This window comes from Osmerus mordax, chromosome 16, assembly GCF_038355195.1.
Source record: "Osmerus mordax isolate fOsmMor3 chromosome 16, fOsmMor3.pri, whole genome shotgun sequence".
NCBI lineage: Eukaryota > Metazoa > Chordata > Actinopteri > Osmeriformes > Osmeridae > Osmerus > Osmerus mordax.
Genome location: NC_090065.1, coordinates 12967399 through 12991091, shown reverse-complemented (window position 1 = coordinate 12991091; position 23693 = coordinate 12967399). Strand labels below are relative to the sequence as shown.

Below are 23693 nucleotides of genomic sequence, written 5' to 3'. Positions count from 1 at the left end.
CAAAATGAATTAATGTCTGATATTATGTACATTACATATGTGGACATGTGTGTCTCAATGCATCTAACCTGTCCCTAAGGATGGAGCTGGTTATATTGATGACTTGCAAGTCCAGCCTTTACTGGACAGATACATCAACTAGTGTCATGACATGATTTATTTATGTTTGTTTGTCCATCTGTCTTGGAATGCCTTGTTTACATTTTCAAATTAGTTCTCTAACTTCATCTTTCAGAGGGACTTCCAAAGCCAACACCAGCCTCTTAACTGGTTATTTTACTGACTTCTATTATTTTCCCATCCATTTGAATGATTATTCATGTACCCTATTGTCCTCAATTCCAAAAAATCAACATTGTATAACTGCATGACCCATTGTAAATATTTAAACACAAGAGACATAGTTCAATAAAAAAAGAACTTTTATTCCTTTTCACCGAGAAATGAAATCATTACAATTCAAGAAGTGCATATTTATGTATAAAGTGGCAGGACTGTTCTAGAGAAGGAATGATAGAATAAGTTCAAAGTGTCCATTTGAATATATATAGTACACAGTATTATCACACACATTTTATGTACCTGTGTCACATCTGCAATGGTACTGTAGGCTCACAAATAGCAACTATGTTCCTTTAAAACTAGGAAAAAGATTCATATTTAAATATCCTGTCCCTGCAAGAGTACATGACTTCAAAGCACTGAGCTGATCAATAGAAGTTGAGTCAGTACTTAAGACTGTACAAAATGGCAACAAGCATCGAGACCATGGAAATATTAGAGTCTGACATACACACAGAGGTGTCCTAATAGTGATGCTATTTCTCTGGGCCAATGCGTCTCATCTGGGCATCATAATATGGGCTTTGGAACCCTCAGCAGGGCCACGATAGGCTCACTAGGCCATCTCTCTGGATCAGTTCTGTCATTTCTCCAAAGCTCCTGATTCGCCAAACTAAATGGACCAGCCCAGCCTGCGTTAAACTATGTTGTTTTCTGTAGACACCACTCAAACACATGTAGATGCAATATTCAGGGTCTCAAGTCCCGTAAAGTCCAATCATCTACCTGCAACACACTTCAACCACTGACCAATGTTTTCCAGTCACATATCTCATTTCTACATGTACCATTACTGTGTGGTTGGGTAGTCTGCCACAGTCATTACTTACAACAGAAAGTCTGACTTCCATTGCATCATCTTGTCTGGTAGTAGCGTCTCAACTAACATATTCACATCACAGCATTCTGTGCTACATCGTGACTGATTGACCATTTCTGACAGCGGGCAATCTGAAAGTATTGTGCTGTACAGTATATGGTAAGCCTAATTCAAATGTGGTAGTTTCAGTCCTCCAAACACACTCAGTTCCAACCGAGAATTCAACCATTCACCAAATTTGTCTGTCCATATAGGTTTGATAAAAGGCTTTGAAATGAGAGTTTGACAGTACACGTCTTACAACATGTGAATGAAATTGAAAGCTGCATGGCTCACTAGAGACCTTCAGGCAGGGATAATACAGTATACTGTATAACACAACAGAGCTGCTCACAATACCACAAGCCCCTCCAAACCAACACATTCTGCACTATCCAAACAATATGGAGAGCATGCCTCTATGACTCTTTCCCACCCCTCTGGGAGTTGTAGTTTCTGGGAGGAGCCATCAGTTTGGGCCCAAGTACTCGGCGTTCTCTGCAGATGGGATGTGACCGTTGGCGTGGGTCTTGAAGGTGGGGGTAAAGTCCTGCTGGTAGTCTGGGTTGTCCATGCTGTTCTGAGGCTGGATTGTCTGAACTTTGTGGACTACAGGGCTGTTAGGGGTGGGGGCCAGGAACACAGGCTGGAGCTCGTTCAGGTACTCTGGCCCATCCGCTCCATTCTTAAAGCAGTTCAGGTATTCTGTCTCTGTGTCGTCTGAGGAGATGGTGGGGAGGATGCCTCGGGGGGGGCCAGGGTGCTGATACACTGGGTTCAGCATATCTGAAACCCCATTTTGGTTCATGTAGTCTGTGGGGGGGGAATATTTTAGTCAGGAGAGAGAGCAAGGGTACCAACAGTACAGTTAAGCCCTAAACACCAGTTAAGGTCAGGGACGAACACTGCGTGTGATGAGTTATTTTGTAACCTTATGCTTTTTGTACAATACAGGCTTGTGTTTGTTGGGGGCTGATTGCTATATTGTCTTTAGTTACCTATTTAATCTTATACAGCAGGTACCTTCCTGTACATATTTGCCTAATCCAATTTCCTTTGGGATAATACAGCTATTTTATCTTAAATGCAGGTAGCCAGCAGACCTACTGTACATAAATGTAGTCCAATATACTGATGACAATGATGCACTACTGTCAATGTCCAGTAGATGGCTCTTTTCTCTACCACGCAAATTAAAGAGTGTGCTCAAGATAAAAAAAAATAATGGTACTCTAGACAATCTCACAACACCGTGAGTGGTCATCAGAGGTTGAGGTTCTTAACACTTGCCTGGGGCTGGTTGGAAGGCCTGGTTTAAAAATCTGTCTGTGGGATCAGGAATATAGCGAAGAACCATGCTTCCATCTCTGACGGGGAACAACCCATGCTACAAAAGATGAGATAATGTTATCCAAGGTACTGTTGTGTTTACGCAGGAGAAACATTGAAGAGAGAGTGTGTTTGTGATTGTTTGTCCAAACATCTCTGACTTACCCCGTTCCTGCTGTGGCACGTTCCAATACTGCTGTTCAGGCTCTGCAACACATGTTCAAAATGTGTCAAGACCAACAACAATCACATCCAATAAGATCTTTGAAAAAACACAGGTGTGTATTATTTAACCTGAATGATAGGTCAGTGTTAAATTGGCTATCATCTTCAGAGACATGCATGGAAGATGGGCCAAAATGGAGAGATTGACAAAACAGCCGAGGCAAAGTAATTATTTTCAACAGACTGAAGAGAAAATCGAACGGTAAATAGGCAACCATCTGTAAAAATCCCCCGGACCATAAAAGGCTGTGTCCTGGCAGTGGTATTACATAAGCAAGTTTCTCCCAAACTGCAGTCTTATTCTGCCCAAAAAAAACATTAACAAGTGCTGCAGTCTGCAAAGGTAATCAAACTTGAAAGGTTTTGGAGCAACCAGGCGTTCAGAAGCAGGCATGGGGCCCAGACAGAACCCTGGCTTCTCACTTTCTCACAGACAGACAGATAGAGCAGAGGATTTCTCCTTCTCTCCACTGCCATTATTCATAGGACACCTGGGAGGAAGCGGGGGTAAGGTGTGTGTGTGTGTGTTGGGGCGGGGGGGTTGTGTGTGTGTGTGTGTTGGGGCGGGGGCGGGGGGGGGGGGGGGTCAGTCCTCACGGTGACAGTTAACCAGAAACTGAGGGATGGGGGTCAACTTGGTTCAACCAGGTAAAACCACCCACGTGGCGCAAGATTCAATTCACTCCATTTCCACCACCACCATATGTTTCTTGTGACTGAATTTCACTGCAGTGGCAAAGAAGTCAAGGCATCAGCAGGGCATGCATCAGCATGACCTCAAACCTGCAGGCAACTAGCAAGCACAGGGTTGTTGGTTTCCATCCAAGACGTTCCAAAAATGTGAATCAAAAAATGTGAATGGATCCCAGTACCAAATGAGCCAGTAACTTAACTCTCTCATGATATACACAGCTCCATTAAAAAGGTGATATAGTAGATAAATACAAAACAGGATAGGAGGACATTCCTTTATATGACCCAATGGGAATGTTGTCATTTCCTCCACTTCCTGTCGTAAAAGGTGTTTCAAAAGCATTTCTCCAGTGCTAAAAAAAAAGTTGTAGGCTGAGTGGATGACGAGTGGGTCGGGGAACCGTGAGGGGACAGGGGGGGAAGGGGGGAGACCCACCGCCGAGTGGAGGAGCTGGGTCCTGGAGGTGCTGGGGCTGCTGAAGAAGCCGTGAAGCTGGGGCACCAGGTACTCGTCTGCATCCACGGCGTCCTCCATGTCCTCGCCGCTGATCAGACTCCGGTAGAAGCGGTTGTCCGTGGGGCTGGGGAGGTGCATCCGGTCGTCCCCCTGGAAACGACGAGCGTCTTTATTACCAGAATAACCTGGGCCGTGCAGTCAAGGACGACGGGAGGACACGCCGCGTGTGTCGATTGGTCCTTCGGCGTGGGCGGGGTTACCTGAATGACGAGGTAGCGTGACGGGTCACGCGCCATCTTGGTGAACTCGGCGATCAGCTCGCGGAAACGTGGCCTGCTGTCCGCATCGATCATCCAACCTGCAGGGAGGGCAAACAAGGAAAATATGATTTACTCTTTTGCTGATTCACTAACCGACTTGTAGTGATGGACTGTTTCCGCAAGCTGTCAGCCCTCTCCAGTAACTCTGGGCTGGGGTGGTATAGCATCCGCCAAACCCCTGTTCGTCCCCAGAGGTTGTCTTCCGAATTCAAGTTGCACTCCTTGTTTAGTTCATCACCTGTTTTTGAGTTCCAATCCCCACCTGCATGTAGATCCCCTCTCGCCACAGTCACTTTGTGAAGACTTGTCTTACTGTCGGCCTATACACGGGCCTGTTCACCCCTGTCATTGGAGTTACCTGTGCTCTTGTTCTAGTTCCTCATCCTGTTTCCATGTACACCTGCGTACCCCGAGTTAGTTTGTTGGATTAACCTTCTGCTCCCATTTGCTCATGTCTCTGACCCTTGACCTGCCCATGACCACTCCCCTACAGATTTCCTCCTCTACACCTGTTGACCGTTGCCTGTTTTTGACCACTATTTTGGATGACCCCTTTGTACTCTTGGAACCTGCCTAATTGAAGATCTGTGGACCACTTGATCCTATTCCTAGTCTCACATTACAGGTGAGCAAGATCAACCAAGAATCCATCCAACTTGCATTTGACCATGATCATGTAGACGTCTATGGTGCAGATAGGTGGCTGGGGCAGTCTCTCCCCCTTCTCCAGCACTCCAGCAATCTCACTGGCAGGTATGCCGTCATAGGGCTTGGACCCGAACGTCATCAACTCCCAAACCGTCACACCTGGGTGGAGAAGAAACAGTAATGATATGCATCAGTAATGATAGCACTCTCAATACCAACTGTGTTTTAATTCCAGAGATGCTGGAAGAGATAGAGACACGCAGTGGAGGACTAATAGAAGGTAGTTTCCACGATATAGTAACATCTACATGACTGAGTTGGCCCGGTCCCCCCAGGAGTGGGAGTTGGCAGGTTCCTCCAGTGCGGGAGACGTTTTTAAGGGATTAGGAGGGGAGGAAGTCTGTCAATGCAGTCAGGAGTTGCTGCTGATGTATTTGCCTTGCTGAGCGGAAGGCATTATCGAGCCCAAGGGAACTGGAGACATGCCCACTGTGTGTGTGTGTGTTTTGTGGGTCCCTGTTTGTGTGTGTACTCTGTATTTTAAATCTGTGGCTTCTTTAAGCTCCCCACATGCCAGTCTCAGTGTCCTTATCTAACCTATACTTTGCAAGTATAGTACAGTCTATTATCGGGACAACACGCCAATTCATTTCACATTCGACATTCCACAGTATTTTGTGGAATCCGGAGAACAAATATAGATTTGCTGACTCACCGTAGCTCCAAACATCACTCTGGTGTGTGTATGTCCTGTGCAGAATGGACTCAAGTGCCATCCATTTGATTGGTACCTGTAGAGTCAGTTAAAAATCAATGCACAGATGCCTTAACAGATGGCTGCTGTTACACCGCAAATACTCATCCAACACAGCAATAAAGTCTATAAATAACAGTGTAAGCACACCTTCCCTCCATCTGCGTGATACTCCTTCTCGTCTGCGTTGAGGAGCTTGGCCAGGCCAAAATCGGTGATCTTGACGTGTTGGGGGGTCTTCACCAGCACGTTCCTGGCAGCCAGGTCCCTGTGGACCAGGTGACGCTCCTCCAGGTAGCTCATCCCCTGGGGGGCAGTGAGAGGTCAAAGGTCAAACGTTTGATGACTTGATTCTCCGACACTATGTTTTGTTCTCACTAGTTACAAAATGATTGCGCTTAGTGAGGCTGTATATGTAAGAGCTCGTTATTTTCATACACATTTCAATATCCAAATCTAAAAGTAAAGCTTTTTTTTGAAGCTCTACTTGAGTATACAGCAGATTGGCCTTACTTTGGCAATCTGCACACACCAGTTGAGCAGGTACTGGGAGCCAGTGTTGTCCTTGTTCTCTCTGACGTAGTCCAGCAGACAGCCGAAGGGCATCAGCTGGGTGACCAGCTGCACCGTGGAGGTCAGGCAGATCCCCAGCAGACGACACACATGGGGGTTGTCCACACTGGCCATCACATAGGCCTCCTGCCATACACACACACACACACACACACACACACAGGGAAAGCGACATCGATTTTGATGTTGCATTTACTTGTACGAGTACAGGTTCATGCATTTGTACTTGGCGAATCAACTTGAACCTACAGTATATGTATGCGGACATGTATGTACAGTTCTGGGTTTGGGGATTATAGTGTTGATTTTATATTAATGTATTTAACTCTCCCTCAAAGGGAATAAATAGTAATGCATTTAATAATTTCATTAAAAAGGTTGTTTTGCATTTACATTTACATTTATTCATTTAGCAGACGCTTTTATCCAAAGCGACTTCCAAGAGAGAGCTTTACACATTTACATTTACTGTATACTTGTACCATCACATTAAAATCCTATACTTTCTGCATATTCTAAATCCTGGACTGTATCATTATGGACAATGTTTAACTTTCTGTGACTGGTTCCTTGGCTGTTCCTCTGCTAAACTCATTAACCTGGACTAAAACACTGCCCGCTGCCATGCCAAGAACTCTTGAATTTGAGAGTTTGAATCCCATTTCATACACCCACATGGGTGGGGGCTGCCTTCTAGAAACACAAGCCATTTCCCATTTGAAAAAGGAAATTTCATTATTTCCAAATAAAAGACCATGTGTTGGGAATTAGAAGAAACCTGACACAAATTGACCAGTGTCATGCAATAATCTTGAGTGTTCCCAATAAAGCAGTTTGCTTCTTAATCATGTCAGAACACAGTGGTAAAGTATTTCAAAAATCAAGAGTGCATTTGCACAATGGGTAATTGTAAAGTACTCGAAATGTGATCACTTAAAACAGACAATTATATTCATAATCGGATTATCTATTCTAAAAACGGACATACTCAACTCATCAGAACTTTAATGATCAAAAACTCACATCCAGAATCTCCTTGTTGGCTTTTGGTGACGTCCCTTCTCGTAAAACCTTGATGGCAACAGGGATCTTCACATCTTCTCCTTCTGGGACCCACAGGCCCTGAGACACAGAGCTTATTCAACAAACTGATAACAGGAACCCAACACAAAACGTATACTGTACTGATATGCTTTTGGAGGACACACACACAGGCATACGCACACAGATTCACCCTGAATTCTAGAAGTTGTCAATAACAAAAAAGTTTTCGTTTTGTTTCAAGGAATGATCAGGAACCTACTGTGTGCATTGGAATACATGATGTGGTGAGATAAAAATGTGACTTAATTGAATAATTGACAACAGATGTAGATGAGGGATAAGGGAGGGTGTTTGGGAAGGGAAAGGATAAGGGAGGGGTCCATTTCAACTATTTTAACTCTTCACATTGAGTGCTGCTTTAGCTCAATTCATTATAGTGGATCTCTCAGTGTAACACTCCTATCTAGACCTAGAACTTCATTTACCTTGAAAACGGTACCAAAGGCACCTGATCCCAACACTTTGATCTTCTTGAACTCAGTCTCCTTCAGGATCCGGAGCAGAGCCTGATTGGGTGCCTCTCCACTCGGGGTCAAAGGTTCAACCAGCTGTGGAGGTTGACAAGTTTCAGTAGAGCTCTGGGGTAGGACTCAGGTCAGGGTCAAGCCACATACAGCACCATGCACAACATGGTTCAACCTATATAGGCTCATGTTCTATAAGATGTCCTTGAGTCTTCTGAATAGCGTCCCCCCCAAATAGAAATGTATATAATAATAATAATTATTATTATTATTAGTCTCTGCTGAGCCTCAGTACTGGGGCGTCAGAGGGACTCTGGGTACTGACCTCTCTCTCCTGGAGGAGTCGGCGCGTTGTCCTCTTCCTCTTGATGTGGCGCCTACGCAGCAGGACGAAGACAGACAGGCCAGCGAGGAGCATCGCTAGGAGCCCGCCCACCACGCCCGCCGCAATCATCGAGAGGCCCGAGGTTCTGGATGGAACCAGTCAGGGAAAATAAATCAATATTCCAGCCAGGAAACAGAGGTTGGGACGTACTCTGTTTAATGCAGCTGCACCTTATTTGCAACTTACAACCTCAGTTAAGAGTACAGTATGTGTTCACTTTTAACCCACCTTGTCTGGCAGCCTGTCAAACCAGGACCGGTACATCTGTAAACAAATATGTTTATCACTTACGCTGAACATCTCCAAATGTGTGATATTGTACAGAGTTTAGAATAGGCAGTGCAGTAGTGGATATGAGTGTATGCCGTGTAGGAGTGTTAGATGTCTTTACCCCTGGGTGCAGTTTTTATGGCACAGCTGGCACACGTTCATTTTGTCTGCGTATTTCCAGACTAGAGTGTCGTCCTCTCCTGGCATGCCTTGCGGGCAGCGGGAAACACAGTTGGGTCCGTCTTGGAAGTTGGCACACAGGGTACAATTTGTTGGACCCTAGGGGAGAGGGGGGGATATGATAAATTGCATTTGACCATATCCAATTGAGTGAGCACTTTGTAATAAACATCCGTAGGCCACCGGGTGAAAGATTCTCCTCAATATCTCACACTTTGATTTCCATAATAATATGTCGAAAGTGACAGTGATTTTCTACAGCCATTTCCCTTTTCAACAACGGCTCACAATTCCTCCTTGTGGCAAATGTCATGCTGGGCCACTTTAAAGAGGCACATCCGGTCGGTAAGGGTATTGATGCAGAGACGTGACCTGTGATACACTGCGCATAAATGACATTGAACTATGCCATCGCTATGAAAACAAGATCACGCAGGCATGACAAAGGGCAACAGTAGCAGAAAACACAGACTGTGGATGGCAGTTCTAAAAAAACAGAAAGCGTGCTGTTTAAAGGGCAGACGTACAGGTCCAGAGCAGGTCTGGCTTTCATTGAGGGCTACGCACTCGGGGTCACACTCCATGCAGGCTTGGTTAACCACGTACTCCCGACGCTCTCTGCAAAAACAATCACACAGCTTAGCCACACACTGTCCTTTCACTCCCAAGGACATTTCAATCTCAAACGCTTACATTTGCAGTCAAATACCTGATTCCCCTCATTACGGGGAAGTAGTTAAATTGTAAGCACGGGGACATACAATGTTTGACCGAGGACTCCTAAAGTTAAACAGCGACGAGTAAATGCTCAATTCCAGTTAAGATCATGAATAATTCCCAAACCTCTTTATTGTCATTGTGAAACACCAAAAAAAACAAAATGTCCTACATCTAATATGAATCTCTTACTCAACCGAACTCACATACACAGTGAGTTACAGTCACATACAGTCACATCAACTTCAAATAAAATGTTGTACGGAGGGGAAAGCCTGAAGATCCCACTATTGTGTGGTTTGACGAGATGGACAGAGGAGAAGTGTCCTTCAGAGGGAAGGAGGTCAGGCTCACCCCTCCAGGACATTACAGGAACCCACGCAGGTCCTCTCTCGGCTGTAGTCTCTGCAGGAGAAGCACATGGCCGGCCCAGGACCCCAGCAGCCGTCGTTGGTGCACATCTTGTCACACGAGCTGTTCTGCAGCGCTGGGACACACAAATACATCATCGTTTATCTTCGTTTCCTTCTACGCGAGCGACAGTTTTTTGGGGGCTAAATAAAACACTTGGGCAGCGAGATGAGGTCGAGCGGCGAAACGGTCCCTCTTCTGTGATCGTAAGCATAAACGTTTGTTTAGTTAAACCCAGAATCACAGATCGTTTACCACAGGCGTCTCCAATTTGGATGCTCTCCATACGGATGGTTTGCTTGTCGGACTTAAAGAGCCGCTTCCAGTGGCGTTTCCTGGTGTAGCACAGGTTAGGGTTTTCTGAGATGACCACATCTCCATCACTGATCTCCTTCAGAGAGCGTAGGCCCAGGTGGTCAATGTTGATCTTGGTGACAGCCAGGCTGAATGCTCCACTGAGGAACGCCGTGTAGAATGGAGGGCAGAGGACAGAAAGAAAGGCAGAGAAGAAGAAGAATTACGCGTACTTGTCGTGAAGGACTTTTTCATATTATACTTTGTCCATGTTATGTACACATGACTTGTTCATTAACTCGATAATATGACACCCTTAATGCACACAGAACAGATTTCAATACATGGTGCTGAGCAGAGGCCATATTGACAGAATCTGTGTCATTATTGACACAGTGTAACACAGGTGGAGTCAGGCCTAGACTCCAGCAGCGAGCCTACCGCTTGGTTCTTCCTCTGATGATCTCTAGGTTCTCAAAGGGGCTGAGGGAGGTCATGTTCTCTGGCCAGGTCTGAATCAATAAGTATCCTGAAAGAGAATTGGTGAAGATTTTAGAGTGGAATGGGGTTGATGTATAAGACACCAAGGTATACTGTGAGACTTTAAGGTACAAGACATTGAGGTATTACACAGATGTGGACAGTCAGATATATACTGTGATAAAAGCGTGAGCACGTCTGGCTGGGTGAAGGAAGAAGCATGTCTCACAAGCCTGAATGTGCTTTTGTACAATTGATCTCACCAGTAATTTCTTTCACCGTCTTGAAAACTTCAAGTTTGGAAGGGTCCAATCTTGGTGTGTTGGTGAACTTGTCTCTACAGACAAAGACAATGATAGAGTACCGTCACTCATCTTTGCAAACGCATCAACAAGAAATATTATATTATACGGCAGTGTATGAGTGATGACAACTGACCCGTAAATGGATGTGTGGATAATAGCAATGTCTCCATGGATTTTGGTGCAGTTTTTGAAGGAATCAATGTTGGAGGCATTGACTGACAGCACCTTGTCCAGTGTTCCCACATTGAGTCCATTGCAAACTGTAAATGATTAAGTCCAGAAACAAGACACAGAGTAAGACACCGAAGGGAGTTTTCAATTCCAAAAGTCAGGAAGTGAGTGTTATGCATGTCATTAAACGGCAGCTTCAGTCTGGTGATTGTGAGTTCACCCCTACCTTTGGGGCACACTCCATCACACTTCCTGCATTTCCTGAGCCCTCTCTCCTCCACTTCGTAGGTTTCATTGTTGCATGTCCTGACACACGCGCCATGGTCCGTCACCACATAGTTATCTGAGGTGTGTCATCCAATCAGGTGGGTTTATGTCACAGTGGAGCACATATGTGCAGTGTGTACACGTTAGAATGTGGAAATGGTGTGGATATGATGAACAGGATGAACCTATCAACTGAAGTATCACTAAAATGGTTTACAGTAAATGTACATTGCACCGACCCCAAAACTGTGTTTATAGAGTTTATATTTGAAAGGTGGAGGTGGAGTTGTTGTATTCAGGCGGCTTGGAATCATTTTCTATCCTCGTTTATGCAGTTCATGATTGAACTCGCAACCAATTGTCTGTGAATGTCTAACATCCGTAACCTATGTCCTAGCACGTGAAAAGCACATATTTCCTGTATGACCCCCCTCCCAGTGCACGGGCTCCTGGGGTCTTACGTGGGCAGTGCTTGACACAGGAGGCCCCAAAGTTGTACTTCCCATCCGGGTTTTGGACCAACATGTGCAGGTTGGGGTCGTAGAGCTGGAGGCGGGGGCAGGCGTCCTTACACGTACCGTTGTCCTGGAAGTCACGGCAAGCCTGACGCACAAACAACAGCCCTTAGGACCAGGCCAGGTCACTGGGACCATAACACAACCCCCACTAATGATAACACTGCATTCCACCCCTAGTCCCTCAGCCCTGGAGCTTCTCAGCTGGGGGAGCAGCCTGGCTCTCTAGCCACCATCCAGGGCCATCGTGACCACTCATAGATTCACAGACTCATAAATACATTTGGGGGTTTGTATCACCAGACTGATGCCAAACAATCACAGATTTGTCAGTGAGATTAGCAATGACTCAAGGGAAATATCACAGCTAGAGCTCGGTAGATAAATGAGAAATTATGACAGAGTAGCATTCTGCCTAGATCACAACATCAACAGCGGTCAGTAGGTCAAATGTTTGCACGGCCCCGGTTGTGACCCGAGGACGGTAGGGTTTTCTCTCACCAGACAGTTGGTGGGCCTGGGTCCAGTGCAGCCAGCAGCACAGTGCTCGTTGCAGCAGTCACTGGGTGAAGGGCCCTTGCATCTCTTAGAGCATTGCTCAGCACAGTTCAGTTTAGTCACTGCAATGGGAAACCCAATTAGACGAATACTAGGTCTTACTACATCCACGTGTCATAATTCTCTCTGCATGCTGCTGTAAGTCAGTACTGTGCTCACATGTCTGGCAGTTTTCTGGTCCAGGTCCCCAGCATGAACCATTAAAGCAACTTGGATCACATCTTTTACCTGTTTGGAAAAGAGGAGAAAACACGTGTGTTAACACACATCCGCCATGCACAGGACGACGTTCATATGTTGTGTTGTTGAGAAACATTCGATTCTTACAGAGTGGGTTGTTGCTCAACAGCGGAAATTCCATTTTAGGTTTGCTGTCGCCGTTCACAATGTCATACCACTGTATCGTGTCAACATTGCATAGTTGGTTACCTGAGAACTTCACTCCTCCTTTTAGTATTTCTGCCAAAAAAAAGAGATGGAAAACACTAGAAAACAGATTGGTCACCTTAGCAAAGCAGGCTTGCTCTTAACATTTAGTGATATAATGTAAAAATAACTTTTTTATTTAAAAAAAAAGCACATCCATAAGAGCACAGTGATCTAGCAGGACTGACCTGTCAGGCTGGTCAGAGGAAGCTCATTGGTTCCCAAACCCAGGGTTCTGTTATAGTTGGATAGCACAGACAGTGCATATTTTTCATCGTAGAGAGAATGGCCTCGGATGATGCGCAGGTTCTGCAGAGGAATCCTGGATGCAGTGTTGAGGGCAATCAGAACATAACCACTCACTTCCTGAATAGACTGGGAGCAAAGTAGGAAAAGCATGGTCAAGGTCAAGGTGCTGTCAAGCACAGTTAGGTAGAGGTCATCTGCACCTGGAACACCAGTCCTAAACCCATTGAACCTACAGTCGTCTGGCTTCCTCTGTACTAAAACATCAACGTTTTAATGAGCCCACAAGTTACTCTGGACAGGCTTGCTGTCAACATAGCACCGGACCACATCCGTAGGTTCAAAAGGGCTGGCTCAATTCTTTCAGCAGCTGTGGCGAGTGTGTTTCAGATCTAGTCCAGTGGTTTCCGTAGCGTGTGTGTTTCTTACGCTGAGAAAGGACAAGTCGTGGTGCTCCTCCATGTAGGTGACCTCCAGGTTCTCCAGGATCACCGTGCAGTTGCTGTAGGTCTTCACCATGTTCAGGTAGTGGTCCTCTTTGGAGCCCAGCAGGTTAAACTTGTTGGTGATGCCCTGGCACACTGTAGGAGAACACAGTGGAGGTGGTGAGAGGAACACAAGTGCATCTTCAACCACTGCCAGGGTGAGAACCCTTTGCATTCCCGATCTATTTCTAAAGTACAAACATGTTTTCCCTCTCTACGTCATTTGAGCGTGAGGAAGATTTGATTTCAGTTGGTCTTTGTATTTGTGTTCTTTCATTGTCATAATTTGGGTCCGGTTCACTTGCAAAAAGCAGATCTGGATTTCATCTAGAATGTGAACTCGATCCCCACACTAGTGCGGACACTTGTGGAGCAGCACGATGGATGTATTTATCTTGGCAAAGTGCTGAATCTTTCCAGTGCTATTCAGGCCAGCTTAGACAAACACATACAAACTCTCTGGGCAATGTCATTTCTGAACTATTATTCAGATAGTCCATGTGATTCACTTGGTAATCATCTTGTCCACTTAGCTTGCTGTCATAGGAAACCATGGCAACAACAGAAGGTGTGATGATCTTTTACGTCACTGAAACTTGCCCTTGAGGTTTCTCGAGATCTACCAAGCGTTTGTGCTTGATTTATTAACACTAGTACTGGCAAAAACAAGAGTTATTAAGAAAGTGGAACAAACACATTGGATAAAGGTCTGATAGCTCCAGCTAATCTTGTGTTACGTAAGTGTTTGGATAAGCGAACAGGCAGTGGGTATTAGTGTAGGTATGCAGACGAGACCAGAGGAAGGGTCTGTATTGTCAGCTAAGGAGAAGGTACTCTAGGTATTCTGAAAACACAACATGTTGCAGATCATTCTGTCCCCTCAGCTGGTTCAACAGGTCCTGACTGATGCTGTAGCAAACGATCAGACATCTCCCTGGTCGTGTGCAGTAACACGGCCACACATCAAATACTGCAGACTACATATTCAATAGTAGCCTATGCATTAAAGAGAGAACTACACAACTGTAGATCAAGATTACTGTTCTTTGTGCCTCTAGGTGTCAACGGTGACTTCTCTGGAAAGAATATGAAGCACTTCAGGGCAAACAAGACATTCTCTCCCCTCTGTCAGCTATTGCGGTGGAATTTACTGGAATGCATTTCCCTGACATGTCTGCTCTTGACAGCCAGAGCAACAACAGCAGGGGACACACCTAACTACACTAATGCTCACACAATACACGTTAGACCCTATTCATTTCCAGAAGTGGCTCACAATGAAATAAGCCAACACAGAGAAACAAAAATTCTTCACCACTGAAAGATTGGCCTTTAGGGAGGACAGCTAACCAGTTGATTATTATTTAAGTCAAAAGTATTCCACAGTGTTAGAGAACGCAAAACCATTCTGTAAGAGACACTGCTGCAGTCAGAGCTCATTTCACACCACCACTGTAGATGGATACAGTCAGTGAGTATCAAAAAAATGAAACAGCTGTCTTCGTCTGCGAAAACCCGTTCTCTTCCTCATTAGCTCGCCCCTGAGGGGGCTCCCCTGATTTGAACCCTACTGTCCAGTAGCCTTCGCGCCTTGGCAACAGAGGCAGGGTAGGGGAGCAAGCGGCCCGCCGTGATTAGAGGAGGCATGTGAAATTTAATTAGCGCTCCTTATTACCCGGAGCGCAAACAGTGATCAACAAAACACTGTCACAGCAAATCTGTCTACGTATGGCATGATTGGATTGGACATACATTATCTTTCATGATTATGTATTTGCGATGGTGATGATTTATTTGGTGGCTCGCCATATCAGGTTTACATCCATATCAGCGCCATGCAGCGCTGTCAGGCCGCGAGTCGTGTATGCTGTGCAGTGATAAATCAGCACATTTTCCCTGACCAGGATCGTCTTCTATGAAGTATGAGCAAAGGTTGATCAATGTATCCTCCCTCTCCTGCCTGGCTCAGATGGCACAAGGATAGTAAACACTGTACTGTATCTTCCATTAGCTGTTTTATGGTCATTGGCCTGACATATCAAGGCAATAAGCCACTTCCTCCATCAACATGAGAAGGTAAACCACCAGGTCCCAGTGGCAGCTGAGGTCTGAGTAACAACAATACAGCAGAGGCAGGCTGACAGAAAGAAACATTTAGAATCAATACCAGATTCATAATCTGGGGGAAGGGATGGGTTGACTTTTGGTTTTAGATGCAATCCTCTGTATCTGAAAGCTATTAACATACCTTTGACATTCTGGAGCTCTGGTTGTGAATCACTACTATGTTGCAATTCAATTTGAATTCTTACTGAGAAAAGAGAAAAACCTGTCAGTAAGAGGTTCCCTGATGGAGAACCGGATTGGCAATAAACCCTAACATGGAACATGGTTTTTCCATAGCACCTGGTGTGGTTGAGGGTACGAGAGTAGGAGCGTGAGAAAGCAAAACAGTGAGAGATACAGATTGTAATGTTGCCCTGATTGCTTCATTTCCTCCTGCTGTAACAGCGTCACCTACATAGAAGGGAATTAAGGAGTGGCAGTGCTGAAGTGGCACCGGCTCATTTACTGCCTTATCCACCTGTGTGTATGTGTGTGTGTGTGTGTGTGTGTCTGTGTGTGTGTGTGTGTGTCTGTGTGTGTATGGGTGTGTATCTACCAACATAGTGATAGATAGAAATAAACTTCTTATTGTGCAATTTCCCCTCAGGGATCAATTGGTATCTATCTTTATGTATGTGTGTGTCAGTCTAGCATGTATGCATGTACAGTATGTGTGTGTGTTGTGACATTATGAGAGGACGTGTGGTAGAGGGGCGTTATGTTCCTCTCCAGGAGTGGCTCCCACGCCACAAGATGGCTGCCGGGAACACTACATCTCCCAGAATGCACTCAGAAGGGTGCAAATACCACAGCCCGCTGATTAACGAGGGAGCTCAGGTGTGGGAGGGAGAGAACAGAAAGGAGTGGACACACACATCAGGCAGGTACATGGAACAAACTTTTTTCCGCTTTGGAGGAACTTTAATTTTTGCACCTACGGTAGTAGGATTCCAGTTAAGAGCAAGTTTATGAAAAACATTTGTGTGTGTAAGAGAGAGAGAGATGTAATCAGGTGGGTGACATTCTGCTGGGGAGGCCATTAAAGGACATTCCCTGGAGCACACTGTACTAAGCAGCACCCAGGCTTACAAACCAGCCTGAGCAAACCAAGTTATTAGTCATCAACACTTGCTGTAATGTGCATCGCATACAATATCACTCCTTTGAGGCTGCCCTGTGTCGAAAGTCGGGGGGGGGGGGGGGGGGGGGGGGGGCGTGGTGTACGTTAACGTTTCTTAAGGCTACCAGATCACTACATTGTACGACTGTGAAATGCCCTTCTATGTCTTCTACAATTTATAAAAATCACATCTAGCGATTTTTCTTTAATACACTGAACCCAAATATAACACATTCTAGACAATAGTGCAAAATGCTGTACCAATGTTATGCTGGCATACAGTTACTGTATGTCTGGCACTAATCCAGACGTAGTCATCGTGATTGAAAGGCCACTCCACTGTCGACAGCAGAAATGACCCAACAAGGTTTTCTTCCTCTCATCCACTACCTGCAATTCAATTAGGCCTCAGGCCAGAGTCCCCTGATTATATTACTCCAAACTATATTCATAATCAAAGGGGAGTGGTTGCATTAATTGATATTCTTATTTCTTCCGCCAAGTCCCAATCATCGCATGAACATTCATGACTCTATTCATCAATATTGCTACAAACATCATCATCTCAGTATACAGTTATTCATACCTATAATTACACAGAACTGCGTTCTCAATATCACATCAAGTAAATTAAACTAAACTAACATGAAGTTTAAGAAGGAACCTGTGTTTCAAGACAATCCACCAACCAACTAACCAACCAACCAACCAAGACAACCAGATTATTTTTTGAAGAGAACAAAACCGAATCTCTGTATAGCAGCGCTGCTTTCCTTTCCTTGGCCCCAGTACAAAGAGTGGTCTCCTTGGGGGTGCTCTGTTTCAAGTTTCCAGAACTCCAGATCTCTTGGAAGCAAACATCTCCCCAGCTTCATATCATTGAGGGAGGAAAATAAAGCACTTCCTCAATTCTTCCTGTGCATGGAGCTCCCACTTCCTCCACCTCCACCCTCCGGTTAGTTGTCAGGTGGAAATGTGGGATCCAATAAAACTTCACGATAGAATTCTAAAGACAATACTATGGTTACCAAATCCAAAGAACAGACAGATAAATGCAAAGAGCCCCCCAAAACTTAAATCTAAAGATCGTAAAAATGGTTTTGAGCATGTGTATGGATGGGCCCACATACTTGCAGTTGAAGAACACACAACTGAGATCCTGTTCTTTGTTTTGTGAGGCCAGAGGAAGAGGCCATCTTCTTCCTTTGCGTGGGAGATGCATTAATCCCTTTGAGAAAACATCTTTGGGCGTCTCAAAAGAATAAAAGGTCTAACTAAGGATATCCCCCCCCCCCTGAATATCTGAATGTATGCAGGAACACAAGCCCTCTGACATCTCCGGAAGTTCATCAGTGCTTGGGGTCGTTCAGTCAGAGAGAGCCAAGCACGACGCAAGCCCAGATGCTAGCCTTTGTCTCTGGGGAGATGCTGTGGGGGCCAGGATAACATCTTAGATGGGAGCTAGCTAGTGGACAGGAAAGATGGTAAATTAGCCAACCCAGATGTTGAATAGTAAATAGCCCCAGGTTATGCTTCACATGAGATAGACGGCTAATATTTGTACGGATTCAAGAGTTGTAGACAACTATGTCTGTGAATCATTATTGAAAAAGGTAATCGTAATGACAAGACAAATAATAAGTTCTGGTCTCAAAACTCACTCCTGTGTTTAATTTTACAGAGTGCTGACTGAAGTTACAGCTAGACTTTGAAAAAGTAGGGCTTCTGTCTGGTTTAGAACCACTCAACTCAGAACTCAGAAAAAAACACCAAATAAAGACCAGAAAGGCAAATGTTTACTTCTCGTAGAGAATGTTCTGTAACTGCCGGTGAGACACTCCAAATATATGTAACTGGGGCCGTTGACTGTTTACTCTGAGCCGCTGTTTAGGAATAATGGCTGTAAGTTCCTTAGAAACACACAGGAATAGACCCAGCACACACAGTTTCAAAGGTGCCGCGTCAACTATTGGGGCCCCAAGATCCACCTATTCTCAGACATTCTCCAGTCATATCTTCAACTAAGAATGGGAGTGGTTGCCAAAAGTGTATACATACCAAATCCAAAGTGAGAAAAGCAATCACACTCTAAACTTTATGTAAAGTACAGCATGAATGGGTCATTCATTCCAGTTGGCGGGACGGGACCACAGGTAAATATATAAAAGATTAGTAGTTCAATGAGCAAAATCTAATATTGTTTATTGTGCCTATCCAGCCCAGCTGTCGTATAGTCTGACCATTGAAAGCAAGTGAAAGAGAACATACATAGAAAACCTGAACAATATCATTTCTAGCATTTCCTGTTTGAGAATCCATTCATTCTGAAGAGACGTTTCATCCCCGCCCCCTCATTCCAACCGACCCGCTCCCCAAAACCCCCAAGCCTCTACCCCCATCTCATTAAACTTACAATAATCTAGCCCCTATACTCCCAAGAAAAAATGGTTAGCATTCTACCCACTTCCTCTCTAAAAGTCCAGACATTCTCCCTATTGTACCCCCCCCCCCCCCCCCCCCCACGCACACACACACTACTCCACTGCTAACCCTACACTCCTCCTCAATCCCACAGGAAGCAGGAGAGGAAGACGGGAGAAGCAGTGGGCGGCAAACTCACTACTGCTTACTCACAGCTTTCTTTCACCCTCACCAACAGTATCTTTTAAAAGCTGTGCCTGGAAAAGGAGAGGTGAAAGAAGGAGAAGACGAAAGAAAAAAAACAACCACGGGCTCCCGAAAAAACAATAACCACAAAGCCCAAAACATTTCACACATCATTTCATGAGGAAAAAAGCAGCTGTGTGGGAATCCCCTGTTGGTTTCAACATTCCTGGAGACATCCCAGGTCGAAGCTTAGCAACGCAGAGCGTACAGAAAGATAAGGCTCTGAATCAGGTCTGTACTCACAGAACCAACACAGCCAGTCCTTAAACAGATTCCTATTGAGGCCGTTTGAGCAATATCAGGTCAAAGAGACCTTCTCACATTTAGAAAACAGTTCACTTGGAACTCTCAGAAAGGAAGTTGGAGACTGACTGGCCTGGTGCTGCTATGTAACCACCTCTAGAGCATCAAGCTCTTCTGCCAACTGTTACTGACAGTCTTAGTCACTTTCCGACTCACTCACTCACTCACTGTCTCTCTAGACCTCACTGTTGGTTTACACAGAGGCCCCCATAAAATGCAGAGAGGGACTGAGGTTTTAGCATTAGTTCTGCTGCCTTTCTGTTACTCAGTTCTTACTCACTGGATAACACATTTTGCGCTGATGAATAGTTTCCTCCTCGTTCAGGTTGACAGCTTAGGATTCAAGGACTCAGCACACAAGCAGAGCTAAGAAGCTTCCAGAATAACCCAACCCACGGAAGAAGATTCAGTTACAATTTGTCTTGTATCAGCCAAAAGCGCGACCAATTCCATTTTCACCGTGAAGCTCAACAGAATTTAGTTATGACTTGCAGATGACACATCAAACTGAAATGTCTACAATGCAATGAGGTGCCAAGGGGCTTGAGCTGGGTATAACGAGGGCTTGGTAATAATCCTCATAGTATTTTTAAAACAATTCTGTGTTTTTCTTTAGTGCCTGACAAAATGGCAGGACACTTTCCTGAGAAAACTCTGCTGGCATCTCAAATTGCATCTATTGTTAGAATCAGGGGAGTCATCGTCTCATCCTCCCCCTAACTAAATGACATATCGCACATGGTAGCAGGGCCAAAAAACAATGTCTTTAGTTGTTTGAAGTTATCATGACTGTGGAAGGATGGTTGTTTTAAAGCCGCCTACTCAGTATAGACAATGTAGGGCTTTGGCAGACTATCTGTCTTGGCTGTGTTGCATCCCTCATCAAAGGCAATAGGCTTGGCATCCCAGTCTCCTCTTCCACCCTATCTGGTAAACTACTGAACACCAGGGCCTGACCTCATGTTTGAGACATAGTCTATAATACCGACAGACACACACACACACACACATACACACTTACACACACAAGTCACTTTCAAGAGTGTATATTCGGTGTAACCAATGTCAAGGTCACAAGACCTCAAAACCACAATGTATCATCCTAGCCCAGATTTTTATGAGAGATTATTCATCAAACATGAAAGTTCCTTTGCTTGTTGTATAACTGGAAGTACTGTTGCACCGAAACCACTGTAATGTCACATTGGCTATAGGCCAGGGCAGCTTTGTGGAAACCTGTTTGTAGCATTTATATCCAAAATCATTTATATGCACATTTCCTAACAACATGAACAGCTTCAGCTGAGCCTCACATCCATGTTGCATGTGAACTATACTCTGAAAGATGTGTGAGCCTTGGAAGAGGACGATGTGATGTTTCTATGGAAAAATGTTGGACGTCTGTATCTTTCCATTGCTCATTCTTTTACACACACACACACACAGTGGAGTCAGAACGTTAAAAGACAAAACTAGAAATAATGGAGGAAAAGTTAACATCACTTCAAATACGAGAACTAGAAACATGACGAAATGTGGGTTTTAAGGTCCATCGGCCGTCAGGAAAACTACAGATCTGCATTCCTCAAATACCTCACACTTGAAAGCAATCAAATGTGTCCTTTGACCCTTAACCCAATTATACTTATTCTAATCTTTGAGGCAACATTCTGCATGGGTGATTACTGGATCAAACTGGGATAATACCTAAACAAGTGCATCCATATTAAAAACTCTGGGCCTCTCTCTCTACTGTAATCATCTCAGTAAGAGACAGTTAATACAGTGAGTTTAGGTGTGGTGGGCTTATCCTCAACCTTGGAATCAATCCAACTATGCAGTCTGGTGTATTTCTAGCATGGAACCTATTCTTTACCTTTCTAATAGGCAAAAAAGTGAAGGTTATTTTACCTTCCATTAATCCCTTTGTTGCAACAATTGTAATGTATGGTAATACCTATGAGTAAGGATTAATAACTAATGGTAATACCTACTGAGATTTTCAGTATGGCAAAGGTATCGGTTGAACTGTTTCTATGGGAAAGATACATGAGGATTGTTTTGTACAAGGTTAATGTGTGTAAAGTATAACTAATCCAGTTTTTACAACCCTCGGGGTTCAACATGACGACATTTGGTGGGTTGTCCTGCTTAGGTCTGACCAGACCATGAATTTAGGATGCAATGAAACCTTGGTGGATGAGACCGACGGGACAATAACAACTAGAGAACACAAGTCATCGGGCTCAGTTGTCAACAAGTATGCCTCTGGCTTCAAGAAATCAAAGAAGAACTCTGCCATGTGTTTGTTACTGTGAATGTTACCAATTCGATATCAACAAGCCTACCAGCTGTAGGGAAATGGAATGAAAGATTTAACAGTGATGAGGAGATTCCGGTGAGGTGATGTAATATGGACTGGAGGGTAACAGTGAGGCCTGAAATCTCTTGTTCATCTCACGCCCTACTCTGATGTGCTGCCTGCAAACCTGTCATGTCATCTCTAACTCATACAAGTCTATGTCTTGTTAGATGGAAAGCCTGTAATTTCCTCTCAGGTTACATACTCTTGCACCAGTGAATACATCTTTTGTAACTTTATCCCATTTTCTTCAAGACTTTTTTGCAACTTTAAAGTACAACCTCTCAGACAACAAATTCACAACCCGTTGGATTACCAGTTGTTCTACTTTTATGGTAGACAAACTATACACATGAAGGATATAGAATCATAGGACCATAAATCTGTCTCGGTTCTTTCCCTTATCATTAGGCAACCAGGTCAGTACCTGTAGCTGTTTGTATGCGACAGCTAAGTTCCTAGATGAAGCAAGATGTGAATACACAGCCCTAGTCTGTGCTCAATAGTAATATTCTCAGTCCCAGATCTGCTCTCTGTGTCAGTCAAAGGGAGTAATTGCACTGAGGCACATTTGACAAATGCATTCAGGATTAGATGGTTTTATTATAATCTCACATCAACCCATCTAGATGTCAAGGGAGGTTGTTGTCCATAAATATCAGTAAAGAAATGTGCCTTTCTTCACATTGTTGACTTAAAGATAACTAACAATGTCACCAAAGTCATGTCTACACAACCCTTTAACCCCAGAGTACACAGATAAGTCTGGGTCAAAGCAGATGGAAAAGCCTGGAATAAAGAGGCTATTGTCAAAGAAGTTGTGGTTACCATGGAGATGGGGGCTATACATTCAGCTTTGGTGGCACATTCATCCTCCCTACCCCCTTCCCCCTCTCATTTGTCAGCAAAAGTGGCTGGGTGAAGTGGATTTAGCCTTCACAACTTTGTTGTGTCAAACTACATGGAGCAGAATTATTCCTGTCTGTACTGCATGTAAGAGTACAGATATAGAGAATCTAGTACTGTAAAATACAGACTTTTGACTGACTGAACATTGGGGTCCTGGTCATTGCAGGGATGTGCCTGATTCACTTTCATGGATGACAAGGCTTCAATGGAGATTTCCTGGCTCGGACCGACATGGTCCACATTGCAGAGCTGTCACATATTTTCTCTCAGTGCCTTTGAGCGGGTATATTTGGAGATCTTTGTGCCAAGCTAAACTTTGCGCTGGTACTAGTACTGGTATTTTGTAGTTATAACATGGGATTTCTCCTGAAGTCATGGCCTTGCAAAGGGCACAATCAGTTTTGAGTTGAAAAGACGCAATGCTCATTTAGACCAAACAATAACTATGACTGTCAACACAGTTTGTTTCTATGGACTATTATGGATGATAAAGATGTGTTTAGGCCTTGATCAACATTCGGCCACACCCACTGAAATGGAGCAAGCAAGGTAATCGTGGAGAAAGTCAAGAAAAGAGTTGAGTGGTCCTGAATGCACACTGGCGTGCCTAAGCAGGACTCCTGTGTGTTTGTTTAGTTTTGTAAGGCCCACAGTTCTCCATACCCTGGGAACTTCTGCAGTTGTCTGCTTTAGCCACATTTTTAAGGCTTGTCTGTGAATTCAGGTCCAATGTTTCAAAGAATGTCTC

General features: G+C 44.4%; 1 protein-coding gene across 2 annotated transcripts in view; it reads right to left on the bottom strand.

The window, feature by feature from the left end:
- Positions 1–404: 404 nt before the first annotated feature.
- The window catches only part of egfra (epidermal growth factor receptor a (erythroblastic leukemia viral (v-erb-b) oncogene homolog, avian)), a 28475-nt gene continuing 5186 nt past the window's right edge, over positions 405–23693 (bottom strand). Inside the window, exons 2-28 of one of the 2 annotated variants that reach the window (XM_067252334.1) lie at positions 13423–13574; positions 12936–13122; positions 12649–12780; positions 12481–12549; positions 12265–12383; positions 11710–11851; positions 11208–11324; positions 10944–11070; positions 10769–10842; positions 10467–10554; positions 9987–10186; positions 9675–9807; positions 9131–9221; positions 8545–8702; positions 8382–8417; positions 8094–8238; positions 7730–7852; positions 7224–7322; positions 6141–6326; positions 5778–5933; positions 5589–5664; positions 4886–5032; positions 4166–4263; positions 3885–4055; positions 2696–2737; positions 2492–2588; positions 405–2014 (exon numbers count right to left, since the gene is read on the bottom strand). In XM_067252334.1, the coding sequence (XP_067108435.1) occupies positions 1671–2014; positions 2492–2588; positions 2696–2737; positions 3885–4055; positions 4166–4263; positions 4886–5032; positions 5589–5664; positions 5778–5933; positions 6141–6326; positions 7224–7322; positions 7730–7852; positions 8094–8238; positions 8382–8417; positions 8545–8702; positions 9131–9221; positions 9675–9807; positions 9987–10186; positions 10467–10554; positions 10769–10842; positions 10944–11070; positions 11208–11324; positions 11710–11851; positions 12265–12383; positions 12481–12549; positions 12649–12780; positions 12936–13122; positions 13423–13574 (3509 nt within the window). In that variant the 3' untranslated portion in view covers positions 405–1670. The remainder of the gene's footprint in view (positions 2015–2491; positions 2589–2695; positions 2738–3884; positions 4056–4165; positions 4264–4885; positions 5033–5588; positions 5665–5777; positions 5934–6140; positions 6327–7223; positions 7323–7729; positions 7853–8093; positions 8239–8381; positions 8418–8544; positions 8703–9130; positions 9222–9674; positions 9808–9986; positions 10187–10466; positions 10555–10768; positions 10843–10943; positions 11071–11207; positions 11325–11709; positions 11852–12264; positions 12384–12480; positions 12550–12648; positions 12781–12935; positions 13123–13422; positions 13575–23693) is intronic. The other variant, XM_067252335.1, reaches the window with a different exon arrangement.